Below are 21853 nucleotides of genomic sequence, written 5' to 3'. Positions count from 1 at the left end.
CTAATCCTTGCATGGGATATGTTATTGCATTTTTTCTCTTATCTTACCTGGCAAATGTTGTGTGGCTTGTGGTATACTAGCTTGCCGTTGCATACGTTGCAATTGCTGTTGTTGTTGCTGCTGCTGGTTCTGTTGCTGTTGGAATACATTGCCAGCTCCATAGGGAGACTGGGGCGATGGTGAATTTGGCGTTGGTGTAAAACCTCCACTATCGTTGGTTTGAAATGAATTTTGACGCTGGAGAACTGAAGCCGTAGGAACCTGTTGTCCACCACCACCACCGCCGCCACCAGGTCCGGTGCCTTGTGGACCAACGCCACTAGGTGAATTCAAGCCTCGTCCTCGTTGTTGTTGTTGTTGGTATTGTCTAGCATTATAAGGACTTACACCCTGTGAAAGAGAACGAAATAGCTTCCACATATTTCTTTCCTTAGTTCTTTGGGTAGACTGTGACCTACCTGTAATTGGGCACTGAGCATAGGATTGTGTTGTTGCAACGAATGTCCTCTTTGTTGTGGTGTATTTGGACCACCTGCTCCTCCTCCTCCTGGCCCGGATTGACCCCATTGTTGTGGCGATGCACTAGGATTTAGACCAGGTGAGGGTATACCCGCACTGCCCGGTGTATTTGGTCCTCCTGCACCAAAATGCGGTTGCCGAGGTGATAGCTGGGCCGCATTGCCTGACTGAAAGGCAGCCATCTGTTGGTGTTGTTGCTGCACAGAAGCTTGTTGAGACAATTGTTGCTGTTGCTGGGGAGACATGCGTTGACCACTTTGAGTATACTGGGGTCCATAGCCTAGAAAAATAAAGGAAATATTTGAAAATTTGGGCAGAGGGGCATATATTCCATTGAAATATTTACCTGGATTTGATTGGGGACTAAAGGGGGCATTGCGTTGACCAGGACTCAATTGTTGCTGCAGCATTGTTTGGGCAAAATTCGGACTTAATTGCGAGTCGGGAGGCATATTTGTGCGTGACAAAGTGACATTGGGTGCCACCGTATTGAGCAAGGTACTTATATTGTTGAGGCCAGGATTTAGACCTAGGCGAAAAAGAAGACATCAAAGAGATTAGTTATTCTCCTGCATTGGATGGTGTACCAAAATTTTCTATAGAAATAGAATTTTGACAAAATTTTCTATAGAAATAAAATTTTGACAAAAAACATTTTATAGAAATAAAGTTTTGACAAAATATTCTATGGAAATAAAGTTTTGACAAAATTTTCTATGGAAATAAAATTTTGAACAAATTTTCTATGGAAATAAAATTTTGGAAAAATTTTCTATAGAATTAAAATTTTAAAAAAATTTTCTATAGAAATAAAATTTTGACAAAATTTTTTATAGAAATAAAATTTTTAAAAAATTTTCTATAGAAATAAAATTTTTACAAAATTTTCTATAGAAATAGGATATAGACCTAAGCGACACAGATAAAATCAAAGAGTTTAGTTATTCTCTTGCATTGGAAGCTGTACTATGGCATTCCCTTTACTTACACATCTGATCATTACGAGCTGTGGCATTTTCCGGTACTAGCATATGTTGCTTTTGCTGTTGTTGCAGTAAACGCTCCTTATGCTGGACAATTTGCTGTTGGGTAAATGAACGATAACGAGGCTGGGACAAGGCAGGTATAACACCACCACCAGGCGTTGCCACCGCATTCATGGGCGCTCGCCCTCGTGTTGGATAATTGGGTGGAGGTCTTTGGAAATTCTGTTGGGCTCTCATATTTTCTAGAACTTGCATACGCATCGCTTGCTGTTGTGCTGTCAAATTTCCACCACCCAAACCAGCCAACATGCTGCCCGGATAGGCAGGCGGTTGTAGCTGGGAATGATGATGTTGCATTTGTTGCTGCTGCTGATGTTGCTGTTGCTGCATTTGTTGTTGCAACATTTGTTGGGCTGTGGCAGTCATTGGCATGTGGCCCACCTTAAAACCGGACGTTTCCACCATTAGCGATTTTTGAATTTCACTTATGGCCAAACGTTCATTGATCTGTTGCGGTGTGAGACCTGGTGGCTGGTCATCAGGCACATAGTCCATAACACTGTCAAGTATTTTGGATAATTCCGGATCTCCATCCACCGAAAGACCCGATGTGGAGGCGGAGGAGGTACCCGTTGTTGCACTAGAATTTGAGGTAGCTGTTGTTGAAGGAGCTTGTGTGCTTAGAGGCGGTGTGGCAAATGGATGTTCTCCCGTTGTTGATGACGAGAAGTCCATTTGACTTCCCTGTTGAGGATGAGATTGCTGTGATAGGCGCTGTAAATTCGAACCCATCACAGAGGATTCTAAACCCTGTTGGTGTTGTTGCTGCTGCTGTTGACTGAGGTAGACATCGGAAGGCTGTTGTTGTTGTTGCTGCTGCTGTTGCTTAAGACTTCTTCCCCGGCCTGGTCCCGGTCCCGGCCCGCCTACACCACTACCAGCCATTGTTGTTATGGTAGAACTTTTACCCGGCATTAAACCCATGCTCGCTCCCGATGATGAAACTCTCCCCACACTGCTGGGTACCTTATCTGGTATGGTCTTAATCACCGGTGGTATATTCATGGTAATATTCTTTGGCGGATTACTTAAGAGACGTGCAAGCATTTTATTGCTTTCACACAATTTCGAGGGTCGATCATCGGATCTCTTAGCCGAGAGACCATCATCGGGATCGTTAAGAGAACGTTTGCGTGTCATAGCCGGATCGCCTTGATGCTTGAGTATACGTCGCAGATCTTCAGTGGACATATTATTGGGATTTTGATGAGAGCCATGGGGTTCATCTTTAATGCGTACCGAATCGCCAGAACGTCCCATGCCCATGCCTTTACTGTTCTCATCATCTTCGGATTTGAGTAGCTACGGGAGAGAGAGAGAATACCATTGAAATTATGAGGATTCCATAGGACCGATAGGGAAAACTCACCGATAATAACATGGGATTGCTGGAGTTACTTTGCTTTTGCATACCCCCAGGACCAAACATACGTGAAGATCCCATACCACCAGAACCAGGACCCATTTTAAACATACCACTTAGGCTGGCTTGCAAGCCCTCTTTATCATCTTCTTGTTTATAAAACTGTAAAGAAATTAGGGATGGAAAAAACCGGGGATTAGTTGAGTGGAAAGTGATATGAATTTAAATTCGATCGATAGCTAATTGGTAAGAATTTTCCATGAATCCTTTAGGTTGGTTGGAATACCTCATGGATTTTCATTTCAAATCTTCCAAGTATCTTAACCGCTGACTATAGTTTCTCACTATTCCATTTGCTGTTGGTTTACTTACTTCTTTCTTCCTTACCTTCAACAAATTATCCTTGTCGTCGGCATCACCACCACCACCACCGCCAAGCAATGAGGAAGATGATGAATGTGTTTTATTGGTAAGTAAATGTCTCAGGCGTTCCGATTCTGTGGGTGGATGCTGTGGAGTATTCTGAGACTGTTGTTGTTGCTGTTGGGGATTTGATCCCATACCGCTTGAACTACTGCTAGAGCCTCCCATACCCATCATCATACTACTTTGGCCACCACCATTGGGTAAATTTCCACTCATACTTCCAGACAAGGGATTGTTGTTGTTGTTGTTATTGTTGCTGTTGATGTTATTATTATTGTTCATAGGATCCTTATCCATTTTTTCGCTACCGCCATCAAAGGAATGAAAACTGAAATTTCCAAATGGACCCCCTCCGCCACCACCACCCGATTGACTGGCATTCGATTGGGGCGATGGTAAACTAGCAGCCGAATGAGATGATAACTGATACGGTGTTGACGGCGACGGACATATGGCTGGACTAAAACCATGACCAGCCGAGGGTGGTCGAGGTGTACTAACCGGTGTTGTTACAGAGGCTCGTGAATTTGGTCTTGAGTCATTCCATGCCGACACAGAAGGATCAATCTCAAATGAGGAATGTCGTAAGTCGAAATCAAATTCGTTACTATAAAACGAGGGACCTTCGTGACCAGCTGGTGAGGCGGTAAAAGAGTTAACTATCGATGAATTATTTGAGGCAACCGCCGAGGTAGTAGCTGCTGTTGTGGAAGAAGTTCTCTGTGAGCCCATACCAGAGGCATTATTACCCTGACCCCCAGGGCCAGTTCCATTGATGACAGCCGAAGTCATAAGGGGACCACCTACGCTTATGGTTTGTGTTGAGTGTTGAGGCATACCGCCACCACCACCACCACCACCAACCAAACCTCCCAGGCCAGAGACACTGACCAAGGGTGAGGATACTGAATTACTATTGACCAATGAATCCATGGATAGATTGGATACCAATGAGGAAACCAAAGATGATCCTGGCGACATGGCCGATATACCCGTTGTCAATAAACCTCCACCACCTCCTGCATTTCCACTCATCATGCTGGTATTGTTACTGTTCATATCATTTTCCGCATTCAACAGTGTCTGCACGGACATTATAAAATCACTCTCACCCGGTGTATGATTGATAAACAGTCTCGAATTGGCCTTAACATGGACATAAACGTCGGGCGTACCCAAACACAAACGAAAGGGTTTCGATATAACATTTGATATGGGCGGGTTTATACCCACAGCGCTGCTGGGCGATTGTGAGGCATTGATGGCATTTACATTTGCTGCCGAATTCTGGACATCGCATAGATGTGATTTTAAAGCTGACAAATCCTGAGGATGACAAATATCCTGCAGCAGACGACCCACCCATTGGGCCAAATGCTTCTTATACGGTTCACGCAATGTGGTCGCATCGAGGGTGATTATTTTGCCATGGATATCGAGCTTAAAGGTAACCTGCTCTATGGTAGGATGCTGTACATGTTGTTGGATATTCATTTCTAAAGGTGACTCATCTTCGGGTCTGGTGATAAGACAAAGAACTGAAGAGGCCGAATCAGCATCGTCTAAAAACAAGAAATGGAAAACAATTAGAAACTATAGATCAATGATTGATGTTAGCTGGATGTTACCTTTAACCGGTGCCGCTATTAAGACAACCTCTTCATATTTGGGTTTTTGGTCCATAGAATTACTATCAGTATTTGTGGTCGTTGTTGAAGAACCTGAGGTTTGTGTTGCCGAACGCATATCCTTGACTAACATACGGACTTTTGTCGAAATGCTACGTTTCGCTTTGCCTCCAATGCTACCGCTACCACCAATACCGCCAATGCCACCACCACCGCCATTGTGATCATCTGAATCCCCTAAACTCCAATTGGAATTCAAATCATGCATAGTGCCAGTTCCACCACCACCAGCACTATTGGTTCCACCACTACCACTAGTACCACCGCCACCAATACCACTATTGCTATTACCAGTACTACTGCCTCCTAGATTATTTGTCGTACTAAACGCCGATGACATATTATTTATAATGGGATCCAATTTGGCATGATCGCCTGGAAACAGGTACATATACAAGGGTCGTCGATATAGTTCTTGTTTCTCATAACCAATTAATTCACGGATATTCTGAGTACAGGACTCTATAATGCCTTCGGCATTTACTTGCAATAGAACCCAACCCACAGAGGAGATGTAATGCTCTAATGCTTCAAAATAGGCCGATATCTCGGGCACTTGGCCATTAAGCAGTGATGGTTCGGGCAGTGGTGGTTCAGTTGAGGAGACTTCACCCTGTTGTACTGGATGTATTGAACAATTGTCGGTGGCACAACGACTGCAACGGGTTGAGGTTGTTTGGTTGTTGTTGTTGTTATTAGTGCTAAGATTATTATTATTGTTGTTGTTCGTACTAGTTGCAGTGACTGTGGCAGACGAAGTAGAAGACGAGGACGCTGATGACGACGACGATGACGACGATGATGATGATGACGAAGATGCGTTTGTGGCTGATGTTGTGGTAGCTGGTGTTGAGGAGGAGGAGATATCACGACTTTGGCCTTTGTCACAAATATCACGATACTAAAATAATAAAAAAAAATTTAAAAAAAAATTAATTAAAATTTAACATTTTGGATAAGTAATTAAGGAAGTTTGTGGTAATTAAGGAATTTTGTGGTATTTAAAGAAGCTTTTACAACCACAGATGCTAATCGAGCTAAAACTAAAAAAATATTTCCCTATCAAAATGTTTGTTTCTATAGACAATTTTTAACAAAATTTTATTTCTATAGAAAACATTTATCAAAATTTTATTTCTCTAAAAACTTTTATCAAAATTTTATTTCTCTAAAAATTTTTATAAAAATTTTATTTCTCTAAATATGTTTATCAAAATTTTATTTCTATAGAAATTTTTTAGCAAAATTTTATTGCTATAGAAAATTTTTAGCAAAAGGTTTTTTCTATAGAAAATTTTGTCAAAATTTTATTTCTATAGAAAATTTTTAGCAAAATTTTATTTCTATAGAAAATATTGTAAAAATTTTATTTTTGTAAAAAATTTTGTCAATCAAAATGTTTGTTTCTATAGACAATTTTTAACAAAATTTTATTTCTATAGAAAATTTTTAACAAAATTTTATTTCTATAGAAATTTTTTATAAAAATTTTATTTCTCTAAAAACTTTAATCAAAATTTTATTTCTCTAAAAATTTTTATAAAAATTTTATTTCTCTAAAAATTTTTGTAAAAATTTTATTTCTCTAAAAATTTTTAATCAAAATTATTTCTATAAAAAATTATTAGCAAAATTGTATTTCTATAGAAAATTTTTAGCAAAATGTTATTTCTATCGAAAACTTTGTCAAAATTTTATTTCTATACATTTTTATTAATTTTTTTTTCTATAGAAAATTTTGTCAAAATTTTATTTCTATAGAAAATTTTTAGCAAATTTTTTTTTTCTATAGAAAATATTGTAAAAATTTTATTTTTGTAAAAAATTTTGTCAAAATTTTATTTCTATAGATAATTTTTATTTATTTATTTTTTTTTTTTTTTTTGTTTCTACAGAAAATTTTGTCAAAATGTTATTTCTATAGAAAATTTTGTCAAAATTTTATTTCTATAGAAAATTTTTGGCAAAATTTTATTTCTATAGAAAATATTGTCAAAATTTTATTACTATAGAAAATTTTGTCAAATTTTTATTTCAATAGAACATTTCTATCAATTTTTTTTTTTATAGAAAATTTTGTAAAAATCTTATTTCTATAGAAAATTTTGTCAAAATTTTATTTCTATAGAAAATTGTGTCAAAATTTTATTACTATAGAAAATTTTGTCAAATTTGTATTTCAATAGAACATTTCTATCAATTTTTTTTTTTATAGAAAATTTTGTAAAAATCTTATTTCTATAGAAAATTTTGTCAAAATTTTATTTCTATAGAAAATTGTGTCAAAATGTTATTTCTATTTATGAATACCCTCTTAGTTGGAGAGAAATATTTTGAAAAATTTACCAAGAACTTAAAAATTCTACCAAACAGTAAAAAATCTACCATTTGATAAGTAGAGAAAATTTTCCTTATAGTAATGAAAAATATTTTATTTTATTAAATATAAATAAAAGGTTCAAATATATGCTAAGATTTGTTTTAAAGATTTTGCATTTTTGGCTTGAAGATTTTTTGAAATTAATTTACAGCCAAAAGATAATGTAAATTTGGTAAATGAGATCCGTATCCTAATTTTAAATTTATAGAGACTAGGTTTAAACCTATGTAGTTCCCTAAAAATGTCTTTGTGTTAAAGAATCCGTATCTTTGGCTCGTAATCGATAACAATTTTGATCCAAATAAGCTTTTTTTCTTTTAGTTCAGAAAATATCCTTTTTGCATAAAACATATTTTGGATATAATCTAGTTCAGCTATACCTCGTAGATTTTTTTCTAAAACTAGATGCTAGACCTTTAAGAGTAGATTTCATTCAATAACATTTTTTTTGTACCGGAACCGGATAACCGGTTGTTCGGTTCTAAAGTGTAAGGAAGTACTCGGTTCTAGTGAACCGATTAAATGTACATCACTAGAAAGGCAAACAAAATCCTTAGTGGAAGATTGAAATCTTTTCATAGATGGTGGTACTCTAGGAGTAGACTACAACAACAATTTTTGTTCCAGGCAGAAGTAACCGGTTATTCGGTTCTAAAGTGTAAGTAAATTATGGGTACTAGTAAAACGAAATTTACATCATTAGAAAGGTAACGATGAGACCCTACAATGTATGAATCGGTCTAATCCAATATACCCATTACAGATATACAGAGTATAAGGTTTTTTGGTTTTTTGGAACCGGTTTTTTTTTACAAAACAGCCAAAATATCAAAGACTACTAAAGGTACCAAATAAATAAAAAAAACTCTGTTTGTAGCTAACATTTCTACCCATCCGTTAAAGTCAAATTTGGGCTATTACCATTAGAACCGGAGATATTAATGGGATTATATCCACATCCGGTTTAAAAAGAAAAATCAAAAATTTAAAAAAAAATCTCACTATAGTTTTGAAATATTATTCGCCTGCGGCTCTTCTTTTATATAAGAATGATAAATGAGGATTTTCGTATAATCGATTCACTACAACCAGGTTTCATAACCGGATTTTTTTATTTTAACATCACCACACTCCTCCCTCCAGGCCAAATTTATGAAAATACATCTGGGTATTTTAATAAACTGCAGTAAAAACATTTCCATTTGGGTCCAACTTTTAATAAATTAGCAAATTATTTTTTCGGTTCATTTATTTATCATTAGAACCGGAGAATGGGTTCATAACCACATCCGGTTTACACAGAATTAAAAATGTTTTCGAAAGACAAAATCTCGCTATTGTTTTGAAATATTATTCGCCTGTAGCTCTTCTTTCACATAATAATGACCAAATGAGACTTTCCGTATAATCGATTCACTACAACCAGATTTCCATAACCGGTTTTTTTTTCAATCTACACCCCCAAATTTAGGAAAGTACATACAATAAACAGCAGTGAAAATATTTCAAATTTTGTCTAACTTTTAATAAATAATCGAATTATTTTATCGGTATATTTTTTGTGACAAACCAAATTAGATTTTTCTTTAAAAATTACGTTTTTTTTATGAAAAACGGTTGAACCGATTATGCCTATTATTTGTTTCATCGCCACCGGTTTTTTAAAACCGGGAAACCGAATTTTAAAAAAAACTCGTTTTTTTGGTTACTTTTCCACTTACTCAGTTATTTTAAATCTAGCATTTTGTGATTGATAGCCGGTTTCGGAAAAACATCCGGTTCAAAAATATACATGTTTTAATGTAAAAAGTAGTCATACCTCATTGGAAAGGTTTAGTGATATACATTTAAAAGTAATCGGTTCGTTCCAACCGGCTTTTATTAACGATTATTTACTTAGACTTTTCCATCTATTAAAAGGTTATCCGGTTACGTTCGCAAAACCGGTTACTTGTTATTATTATTATTATTATTATTATTATAGTTATAATTATTATTATTATTATTTATTTATATATTTATTTATTGTTTATTGTTTTTTTTTTTTTTTTTTTTTTTTTAGTGGTATAGCCAAACTAGAGTTGCTTACTTACTTTCATCGCATTTAATAATAATGTGATTTTTTCCCAGATAAACAAAAGCCTTGGCTAGAGCAAGTTTGTAATATTAATTTTCAAATTTTATAAAATAATACAAACACTTATTTTTTACAGATGTCTACTAAAATCAAGTTTATCCGTTAAAACCAAAAATAAATCTGTAAAATATAATTATAACCGTTTTGAGGCAAACATTTTATTATAACTTAATCCAAAACAACAATTGAAAAAGTTTATTTCCTTTGTAATGAATTTAAAGAAAAAAAGTAAGAGTGAGCATTTATATCTACTAAATAATAAACGCTCCAACAAAAATTTCTCCCTACAAACAGTGCTTTACCATTTGTCCCCGTTTATATTTTATAAAATTTTCTAATTGAATTCAACACTCATGTTTCAAAAAATTTATAACCACCTGTTTTCAAAGCCTAGCTTTGTATTTTGTAGTTTTGTTTTTTATTTTGATTTCTTTTTCATTTGTTTTTGTTTTTTTTTTTTTGTATACTATTACGAAATTCACAATAAATGATTCAAAATGAGGTAATTTCACAATACAATGGAAGAGTTGATGAGATCCAGAGAGTGTGTGTCCGAAAGAGGGAGAGAGAGAGTGATATGAAGAGATTTAGAAGACATATTTTAGCTATTACAACTATAACCATGGAATAGAGAACCACGCGCATTGTAATACGAACCCTCAGAAAAAACCTCTTCATTAAATTAAAAAATTTCCAGTCATTCTTCGTAGTTATAACTAAATTTGTTGTTGTTTTTTGTGTTTCTATAAAATGAGCATATACTGTTGTTGTTATTTGTTGGATTAAGTATGAAAGAAAAATGCATACCAACCATAAAATTTGTCAATATTTTGCATATACATATGTGTTTATTAGGATGTAACAGAAAATTTTTCAAATAGAAAAAAAAAATAAATAAGAAAAAAAATAAGAAAACCAGTCAGGTAAGACACTTTCATAACAGCTAAAAAAATAGCAGCAGACCTAACACGAAAATCAAAATTTTTAAAGATATTTAATTTATAAAAAAAAAAAATTCTTTCGAAAATTTCGCAAAATTTTATTTCTATAGAAACTTTTGTCAACAATTTTTATTTCTATCGAAAATTTTGTCAATATAGTAAATTTTGTCAAAATGTTGATCCTAGAGAAAATTTTGTCAAATTTTTATTCCTAGAGAAAATTTTGTCAAAATTTTATTTCTATAGGAAATTTTGGTAAAATTTTATTTCAATAGAAAATTTTGTTAAAATTTTATTTCTATAGAAAATTTTGTTAAAATTTTATTTCTATAGAAAATATTTTTCAAATTTTTATTTCTATAGAAAATTTTGTCAAAATTTAATTTCTATAGCAAATTTTGTCAAAATTTTATTTCTATAGCAAATTTTGTTAAAATTTTATTCTTAGAGAATTTTTTTTCAAAATTTTATTTCTATATAAAATTTTATCAAAAATTTATTCCTAGAGAAAATTTTGTCCAAATTTTATTTCTATAGAAAATTTTGTCAAAATTTTATTTCTATAAAAAATTTTGTCAAAATTTTATTCCTATAGAAAATGTTGTCAAAATTTATTTCTATAGAAAATTTGCCAAAATTTTATTCCTAGAGAATTTTTTTTTCAAAATTTTATTCCTAGAGAAAAATTTTTTCAAAATTTTATTTCTATAGAAATCTTTTTCAAAATTTTATTTCTATAGAAAATTTTGTCAAAATTTTACTCCTAGAGAAAATTTTGTTAAAATTTTATTTCTACAGAAAATTTTGTCAAAATTTTATTTCTATAGAAAATTTTGTCAAAATTGTACTCCTGAAGAAAATTTTGTTAAAGTTTTATTTCAATAGAAAATTTTGTCAAAATTTTATTTCTATAGAAAATTTTGTAAAAATTTTATTTCTATAGAAAATTTTGTTAAAAATTTATTCTTAGAGATTTTTTTTTCAAAATTTTATTTCTATATAAAATTTTATCAAAATTTTATTCCTAGAGAAAAATTTTTTCAAAATTTTATTTCTATAGAACATTTTATCAAAGTTTTATTTCTATAGAAAAATTTGTCAAAATTTTATTTCTATAGAAAAATTTAATTCTATATATTTTTTTCAAAATTTTATTTCTATAGAAAATTTTGTCAAATTATTTTATTTCTATAGAAAATTTTGTTAAAATTTTAGTTCTACAGAAAAATTTGCCAAAATTTTATTTCTATAGAAAATTTTGTCAAAATTTTATTTCTATAGAAAATTTTGTTAAAATTTTATTCTTAGAGAAAAAAATTTTCAAAATTTTATTTCTATAGAAAATTTTGTCAAAATTTTATTTCTAGAGAAAAATTTGTCAAAATTTTATTCCTGGAAAAATTTTTGTCAAAGTTTTATTTCTATAGAAAATTTTGTCAAAATTTTAATTCTATAGAAAATGTTATCAAAGTTTAATTTCTATAGAAAATTTTGCCAAAATTTTATTTCTATAGAAAAATTTAATTCTATATTTTTTTTCAAAATTTTATTTCTATAGAAAATTTTGTCAAAATTTTATTTCTATAGAAAATTTTGTCAAAATTTTATTTCTATAGAAAATTTTGTCAAAATTTTATTTCTATAGAAAATTTTGTCAAATTATTTTATTTCTATAGAAAATTTTGTTAAAATTTTAGTTCTATAGAAAAATTTGCCAAAATTTTATTTCTATAGAAAATTTTGTCAAAATTTTATTTCTATAAAAAATTTTGTCAAAATTTTATTTCTATAGAAAATTTTGTTAAAATTTTATTTCTATAGAAAATTTTGTCAAAATTTTATTGCAATAGAAAATTTTGTCAAAATTTTATTGCTATAGAAAATTTTGTCAAAATTTTATTTCTATAGGAAATTTTGTCAAAATTTTATTTCTATAGGAAATTTTTGCAAAATTTTATTTCTATAGGAAATTTTGTCAAAGTTTTATTTCTATAGAAAATTTTTGTCAAAATTTTATTTCTATAGAAAATGTTGTCAAAATTTTATTTCTATATATAGAAAAATTTGCCAAAATTTTATTTCTATAGAAAATTTTATTTCTATAGAAAATTTTGTCAAAATTTTATTTCTATAGAAAATTTTGTTAAGATTTTATTTCTATAGAAAATTTTGTCAAAATTTTATTGCAATAGAAAATTTTGTCAAAATTTTATTGCTATAGAAAATTTTGTCAAAATTTTATTTCTATAGGAAATTTTGTCAAAATTTTATTTCTATAGGAAATTTTTGCAAAATTTTATTTCTATAGAAAATTTTGTCAAAGTTTTATTTCTATAGAAAATTTTTGTCAAAATTTTATTTCTATAGAAAATGTTGTCAAAATTTTATTTCTATAAAAAATTTTGTTAAAATTTTATTTCTATAGAAAATTTTGTCAAATTATTTTATTGCTATAGAAAATTTTGTTAAAATTTTAGTTCTATAGAAAATTTTGTTAAAATTTTAGTTCTACAGAAAAATTTGCCAAAATTCTATTTCTATAGAAAATTTTGTCAAAATTTTATTTCTATAGAAAATTTTGTTAAAATTTTATTCTTAGAGAAAAAAATTTTCAAAATTTTATTTCTATAGAAAATTTTGTCAAAATTTTATTTCTAGAGAAAAATTTGTCAAAATTTTATTCCTGGAAAAATTTTTGTCAAAGTTTTATTTCTATAGAAAATTTTGTCAAAATTTTAATTCTATAGAAAATGTTATCAAAGTTTTATTTCTATAGAAAATTTTGCCAAAATTTTATTTCTATAGAAAAATTTAATTCTATATTTTTTTCAAAATTTTATTTCTATAGAAAATTTTGTCAAAATTTTATTTCTATAGAAAATTTTGTCAGAATTTTATTTCTATAGAAAATTTTGTCAAAATTTTATTTCTATAGAAAATTTTGTCAAATTATTTTATTTCTATAGAAAATTTTGTTAAAATTTTAGTTCTATAGAAAAATTTGCCAAAATTTTATTTCTATAGAAAATTTTGTCAAAATTTTATTTCTATAAAAAATTTTGTCAAAATTTTATTTCTATAGAAAATTTTGTTAAAATTTTATTTCTATAGAAAATTTTGTCAAAATTTTATTGCAATAGAAAATTTTGTCAAAATTTTATTGCTATAGAAAATTTTGTCAAAATTTTATTTCTATAGGAAATTTTGTCAAAATTTTATTTCTATAGGAAATTTTTGCAAAATTTTATTTCTATAGGAAATTTTGTCAAAGTTTTATTTCTATCGAAAATTTTTGTCAAAATTTTATTTCTATAGAAAATGTTGTCAAAATTTTATTTCTATATATAGAAAAATTTGCCAAAATTTTATTTCTATAGAAAAATTTATTTCTATAGAAAATTTTGTCAAAATTTTATTGCAATAGAAAATTTTGTTAAAATTTTAGTTCTACAGAAAAATTTGCCAAAATTTTATTTCTATAGAAAATTTTGTCAAAATTTTATTTCTATAGAAAATTTTGTTAAAATTTTATTCTTAGAGAAAAAAATTTTCAAAATTTTATTTCTATAGAAAATTTTGTTAAGATTTTATTTCTATAGAAAATTTTGTCAAAATTTTATTGCAATAGAAAATTTTGTCAAAATTTTATTGCTATAGAAAATTTTGTCAAAATTTTATTTCTATAGGAAATTTTGTCAAAATTTTATTTCTATAGGAAATTTTTGCAAAATTTTATTTCTATAGAAAATTTTGTCAAAGTTTTATTTCTATAGAAAATTTTTGTCAAAATTTTATTTCTATAGAAAATGTTGTCAAAATTTTATTTCTATAAAAAATTTTGTTAAAATTTTATTTCTATAGAAAATTTTGTCAAATTATTTTATTGCTATAGAAAATTTTGTTAAAATTTTAGTTCTATAGAAAATTTTGTTAAAATTTTAGTTCTACAGAAAAATTTGCCAAAATTCTATTTCTATAGAAAATTTTGTCAAAATTTTATTTCTATAGAAAATTTTGGCAAAATTTTATTTCTATAGAAAATTTTGTTAAAATTTTATTTCTATAGAAAATTTTGTCAAAATTTTATTGCTATAGAAAATTTTGTCAAAATTTTATTTCTATAGGAAATTTTGTCAAAATTTTATTTCTATAGGAAATTTTGTCAAATTTTTATTTCTATAGAAAATTTTGTTAAAATTTTATTCCTAGAGAAAAAATTTTTCAAAATTTTATTTCTATAGAAAATTTTGTCAAAATTTTATTTCTATAGAAAATATTGTCAAAATTTTATTTCTATAGAAAATTTTGTTAAAATTTTATTTCTATAGAAAATTTTGTCAAAATTTTATTTCTATACAAAATTTTGTCAAAATTTTATTTCTATAGAAAGTTTTGTTAAAATTTTATTTCTATAGAAAATTTTATCAAAATTTTATTTCTATAGAAAATTTTGTTAAAATTTTATTTCTATAGAAAATTTTGTCAAAGTTTTATTTCAATAGAAAATTTTGTCAAAATTTTATTTCTATAGAAAATTTTGTGAACATTTTATTTCTATAGAAAATATTGTCATAATTTTATGTCTATAGAAAATTGTCTTAAAATTTAATTTTATTTCTTAAAATTTTCTTTTTGTAGAAAATTGAAGTACATTTTAGTTGAAAAAAACAACATCAAGAATTATAACAATCTACCTAACAGTAAAAAATCTACCATTTTTGCTAGAATTCTACCAACTATGGCAACCGTGAGTGTAATGCAATTTTGCGCTGATACCAAATTTCGGCAATGCACATAAGAAAACCCCCTTATCATTGGCCAGAACTCATATCGGTTGATTATCGTTGTCATAACTGCAATTCGTCTAGACTTGTTTTTTTGCCTTGTGATTGTCATAACACAAAATTAGATATATATTTAACAATGTTAATATTAATATGATCACAAGTGACAAGAATATACGGTGTAGATTAGGTTATGTGGCAGCCCGATGTATCAGGCTTACTGCCCGATTCCATGTTAAGCTCAATGATAAGGGACCTCTTTTTTAAAGCCGAGTCCGAACGGCGTTCCACATTGCAGTAAAACCACTTAGAGAAGCTTTGAAGCACTCAGAAATGTCACCAGCATTACTGAAGTGGGATAATCCACCGCTAAAAAACTTTTTGGTGTTCGGTCGAAGCAGGAATCGAAACCACGAACTTGTGTATGCAAGGCGGGCATGCTAACCATTGTACCACGGTGGCTCCCGGGGTAAATTTACACTTTAGGACACATCGTGGACTCATTCCAAAGGACACGTCTTTGGATAATATAGTAGGAGCATTCCATTATGAACCAGACTCGGACTCTTAGGAATCTGTTTCATTTTGAGCATTCAAAATATTGAACGACAGGTTATTCTGATAATTCTATTTCACTAAATGTATAGATCCAATAAGATTTCAATATCAAGCCCGTAGGGAAATCAATAAATTATGATTATTTAAAAATTGCGATAAATTGAAGCACAGCATTTTTGAGAAATTTTTTTTCTGTGATATAAAAAATTTTGGCAAAATTTTTAAAAATTCTATAGAAAATTTTGTCAGAATTTTTCTTCTATAGAAGATTTTGTCAGAATTTTTCTTCTATAGAAAATTTTGTCAAAATTTTATTTCTATAGAAAATTTTGTCAAAATTTTATTTCTATAGAACATCTTGTCCAAGTTTTATTCCTAGTGATGTTTTATACCCTCCACCATAGGATAGGGGGTATATTAACTTTGTCATTCCGTTTGTAACACATCAAAATATTGCTCTAAGACCCCATAAAGTATATATATGTTATAGGTCGTGGTGAATCGTGGTGAGTCGATCTAAGCATGTCTGTCCGTATGTTGAAATCACGCTAACTTCCGAACGAAGCACGCTATCGACTTGAAACATATCGGACCACTTTTACGTATAGCCCCCATATAAACCGACGCTCAGATTTGGCTTGCGGAGCCTCTTGGAGGAGCACAATTCATCAGATCCGGCCGAAATTTGGTACATGGTGTTAGTATATGGTCTCTAACAACCATACAAAAGTTGGTCCACATCGGTCCATAATTACATATATATAGCCACCATATAAACCGTTCTCCAGATTTGGCTTGCGGAGCCTCTAAGAGAAGAAAATTTCATCCGATCCGGCTAAAATTTGGTACATGGTGTTAGTATATGGTCTCTAATGCAAATGCAAATAGTGGTCCACATCGGTCCATAATTATATATAGCCGCCATATAAACCGGTCCACAGATTTGGCTTGCGGAGCCTCTTGGAGGAGCAAAATTCATCCGTTTCGGTTGAAATTTGGTACGTGGTGAAATTTGGTACATTGCTCTAGTATATGGTCGCTAACAACCATGCCAAAATTGGTCCATATCGGTCTATAGTTATGTATAGCCGTAGAAATAATGGTAGAAATAATCTACCAAAATATTATTTCTATAGAAAATTTTGTCAAAATGATATTACTAAAGAAAATTTTGTCAAAATTTTATTACTATAGAAATTTTATCAAAATTTAATTTCTATAGAAAATTTTGTCAAAATTTTATTACTATAGAAAATTTTATCAAAATTTAATTTATATAGAAAATTTTGTCAAAATTTTATTTCTATAGAAAATATTGTCAAAATTTTATTACTATAGAAAATTTTGTCAAAATTTAATGACTATAGAAAATTTTGTTAAAATTTTATTTCTATAGAAAATCTTGTCAAAATGTTATTTCTATATAAAATTTTGTCAAAATTTTATTTCTATAGAAAATTTTGTTAAAATTTTATTTCTATAGAAAATTTTGTCAAAATTTAATTTCCATAGAAAATATTGTCAAAATTTTAATGCTATAGAAAATTTTGTTAAAATTTTATTTCTATAGAAAATTTTGTCAACATTTTATTTCTATAGAAAATTTTGTTAAAATTTTATTTCTATAGACAATTTTTTCAAAATTTTATTTCTTTAGAAAATTTTGTCAAATTATATTACTATAGAAAATATTGTCAAAATTTTATTCCTGGAGAAAAATTTTGTCAAAGTTTTATTTCCATAGAAAATTTTATCAAAATTTTATTTCCATAGAAAATTTTATCAAAATTTAATTTCTATAGAAAATTTTGTCAAAATTTTATTTCTATAGAAAATTTTTTCAAAATTTAATTTCTATAGAAAATTTTGTTAAAATTTTATTTCTATAGAAAATTTTTCCAAAATTTTATTTCTATAGAAAATTTTGTCAAATTATATTTCTATAGAAAATATTGTCAAAATTTTATTCCTGGAGAAAAACTTTGTCAAAGTTTTATTTCCATAGAAAATTTTATCAAAATTTAATTTTTATAGAAAATTTTGTCAAAATTTTATTTCTATAGAAAATTTTGTCAAAATTTTATTTCTAAAGAAAATTTTGTCAAAATTTTATTTCTATAGAAAATTTTGTTAAAATTTTATTTCTATAAAAAATTTTATCAAAATTTTACTTTTATACAAAATTTTGTCAACATTTTACTTTTATACAAAATTTTGTCAAAATTTTAATTCTATAGAAAATTTTGTCAAAATTTCATTTCTATAAAATTTTTTGTCAAAATTTTATTACTATAGAAAATTTTGTCAATATTTTATTTCTATAGAAAATTTTGTTAAAATTTTATTTCTATAGAAAATTTTGTCAACATTTTGTTTCTATAGAAAATATTGTCAAAATTTTATTTCTATAGAAAATTTTGTTAAAATTTTATTTCTATAGAAAATTTTGTCAAAATTTTATTTCAATAGAAAATTTTGTCTGAATTCTATTTCTATAGAAAATATTGTCAAAATTTTATTTCTATAGAAAATTTTGTTAAAATTTTATTTCTATAGAAAGTTTTGTAAAAATTTTATTTCTATAGAAAATTTTGTCTGAATTTTACTTTTATACAAAATTTTGTCAACATTTTACTTTTATACAAAATTTTGTCAAAATTTTAATTCTATAGAAAATTTTGTCAAAATTTCATTTCTATAAAATTTTTTGTCAAAATTTTATTACTATAGAAAATTTTGTCAATATTTTATTTCTATAGAAAATTTTGTTAAAATTTTATTTCTATAGAAAATTTTGTCAACATTTTGTTTCTATAGAAAATATTGTCAAAATTTTATTTCTATAGAAAATTTTGTTAAAATTTTATTTCTATAGAAAATTTTGTCAAAATTTTATTTCAATAGAAAATTTTGTCTGAATTCTATTTCTATAGAAAATATTGTCAAAATTTTATTTCTATAGAAAATTTTGTTAAAATTTTATTTCTATAGAAAGTTTTGTAAAAATTTTATTTCTATAGAAAATTTTGTCTGAATTTTATTTCTATAAAAAATTTTGTTAAAATTTTATTTCTATAGAAAATTTTGTAAAAATTTTATTTCTATAGAAAATTTTTGTCAAAATTTTATTCTATAGAAAATATTGTTAATATTTTATATCTATAGAAAATTTTGTCAAAATTTTATTTCTATAGAAAATTTTGTCAAAATTTTATTTCTGTAGAAAACTTTCCCAATTTTTTATTTCTATAGAAAATTTTCTCAAAATTTTATTTCTTAAGAAAATGTTGTCAGTAAAAGATGCACTATTGCGAGTTACACTTTTTTGTGGCGGTAACATGGTCATGACATTGTGTATACAAGACCATTACACCCTATTGTAAAGACCAATCTGGCGATTTTTTTATTCCGATTTTAAAATTTTTAAAGATTTGTTACAGCAGATCCTAAGAAATCAAATCCAAAACGGAGGTTACACGAGATTAGGTTGGACTCAGCAAATTTCTATGTAGTATGTATGTATTTTTGTTTTTAATCTCACTCTTAAATAATTTTTTTTCTTCATATTTAATTTTATATGTTTTATTTTTCACATTAAAAAAAATAATAATTTTTTTCGTTATGTCATACTTTTTTCCTTTTGTCTTTTAAATAAACACTGAACTTTATATATATAAATAATTGTAATATTTTTTTTTTTAATTATTTACACCTTTTTAAATGTTATTTCAATTTTATTTACTATTAAATTTTGTTTAACAATTTGTCATCAGAAATTGTGTGAAACGGTATTTGGATGTTAAATTTTATTACTTTTTTTTTGTAAGCTTTCTTTTTTAATTTAGGGATTTTAAATACGGAAACACTCTTTGGCGGCAAAATTCAATTCATATTATTTCACAATATCAAAACAATCGTATTTTCTTTTTTATATTAGAGGGACAATTTATTAAATTATATTTTTTTTTTGTAATATTTAAATATATATGTATATTTTTTATTTACATTTACACACAGCCTTTGATATTGAATAATTCAAATATGATTACGATTTCTTTTTTGTCGTTTCTTAAAAAAAAAAACAATAATTCCAAAGGGTAATATTGTAATTTTTTTTTGGCTAGTATTCCTCCAATAAATTAAATTATTATTTCATTGTTATTCCATAGAGTTGTCAAATGAGTGAAAAAGCACCAGGTTTTTATGTTTTTAGTATTATTATTTTATTTGATATATTTTTTTTTAGTTTTTACTCGATCACTTTCACTTCATTGAATGAAATAAAAAAAAACAACAACAACAAACACACGGCACACACATAACATGAGAAAAAATGACGGCAGCAAATGAGAGCCGATGAGTAGAATGCACAGATAGCAGCGTTTGATGTTAATACATTTTTTTTTTTTGAATATATTTTAAATAAGGAATATATATTTTTGTTTCTTATTTTATTTTGTTTCTCATTTGGAATAAACAATTTTTTTTTGGTGGGTAATTTCCTAAATTGATTTTATAAGAATTTTCTGCTATTTTACCAATATTTTTTGTTGTATTTAAAAATTTCTTTGGTTTCGTTTCGTTTGAAAAAAAAAACTACAAGACCAGCGATCGTTACACGTTGACGGGTTTGAATACAAAAATCTCTTCCTCGATTACTTGACAACTGTGCTGGCAAATACAAACACCATAATGTTTTTTTTTTTATTTTTCTTGTCGAAAAAAAACACATATAATAAAAGCAAGTGAGAAGAAACCCGAAAAAAAGACACACAGCAAACAAATAAATTTGAGCTCTTCGCTGTTTTTTTGTTATACCCGCAAATGAAAACCCCCAAATCAACAGAAATAATAAAAAACACAACACTACACTACACCGAAAACAGAAACTTTGAATCGAAAAAAAAAGTTGAAGAGCAGCGGCCAAATTTCAACTAAACACAACCATCTACGAGAAAAAAGACCAACCAAAATATTATACAGCAACAAACGATGGACTACTAATACACTACAGTGACGAAGACGACGACGACGACCACGACAACGTTGTCAACAAACGGTGAAAAAATATAAGAATTGAATTAAATTCTTATCACATTTCACGGTGAAACAATAACAACAAAAACAACAATACGTATGAATAAACGAACGACAAGACCTCACTCAGTACTAGTACTCTGCGGCTACACAACAGCAACTTAAATAAATGTGTGTAAAAGATACAAATACACCACAAAGACGACAACGACGACTACGACAAGACCACGACTATGACAACACCACCAACAACCACAAAGAAAAGCAACAACAACAACAGCAAAACACAATCGCACACATTTCAGACCGAGTATTCAAATCCAAATGCGGGTTTCCACATACACTGCATAATTATCAACAGGCTAAATAAAAGATACCCAAACCAAATCGAAAGAAAATAAAACCAAAAAACACAATGAAGAGAATACTAAATTCGCCCCATCAAATACCCATATATCTCTTAAATTAACGGTATGCCATTCAAACTCTCACTTTTGAAGGTATGAAATTGTCTACTCTCCCTCTCTTTCATTAAAAAAATATCGCATTAGCAATGCATGTGAGAGAGAGAGAGTGTGGATCCAAGATGAATAAAGCTCAACGCCACAAACACATGGGGCCTCTCCACTGCAATCATTGTTGCCAATGCATTGTTATATGAAAATGCATTGTTGTATGCGTAATGATACATTTTTGTTCGCTTAAAAAAAACACATATAATAAAAGCAAGTGAGAAGAAACCCGAAAAAAAGACACACAGCAAACAAATAAATAACCTCAAATCTGTATATAATAGGCCATTCCGACTATAGCAGATTTTCTGATCCAAATATTTGTGGATTTCTCGGGTGTTCGTATTAGCAAATTATGGATTTTCTACATTTAACAATTCGGGTAACGAGTGAGGGATCTAATGAGATATCATTACATCTGATCATATCCGATTATTTTTATACCCTAAAACACATAGTGGT

General features: G+C 28.3%; 1 protein-coding gene across 3 annotated transcripts in view; it reads right to left on the bottom strand.

Moving 5' to 3' along the window:
- The window catches only part of tai (basic helix-loop-helix family member taiman), a 421428-nt gene that overhangs the window by 15130 nt on the left and 384445 nt on the right, over positions 1 to 21853 (bottom strand). For 2 of the 3 annotated variants that reach the window (XM_075293683.1, XM_075293685.1), the window contains 7 exons: positions 4983 to 5943; positions 3301 to 4916; positions 2935 to 3090; positions 1508 to 2867; positions 866 to 1048; positions 459 to 799; positions 48 to 390 (listed from right to left, as the gene is read on the bottom strand). In XM_075293683.1, the coding sequence (XP_075149798.1) occupies positions 48 to 390; positions 459 to 799; positions 866 to 1048; positions 1508 to 2867; positions 2935 to 3090; positions 3301 to 4916; positions 4983 to 5943 (4960 nt within the window). The remainder of the gene's footprint in view (positions 1 to 47; positions 391 to 458; positions 800 to 865; positions 1049 to 1507; positions 2868 to 2934; positions 3091 to 3300; positions 4917 to 4982; positions 5944 to 21853) is intronic. The other variant, XM_075293684.1, reaches the window with a different exon arrangement.

Source organism: Haematobia irritans, chromosome 2 (genome assembly GCF_050003625.1).
Source record: "Haematobia irritans isolate KBUSLIRL chromosome 2, ASM5000362v1, whole genome shotgun sequence".
NCBI lineage: Eukaryota > Metazoa > Arthropoda > Insecta > Diptera > Muscidae > Haematobia > Haematobia irritans.
This window is presented reverse-complemented; position numbering and strand designations above follow the sequence as displayed.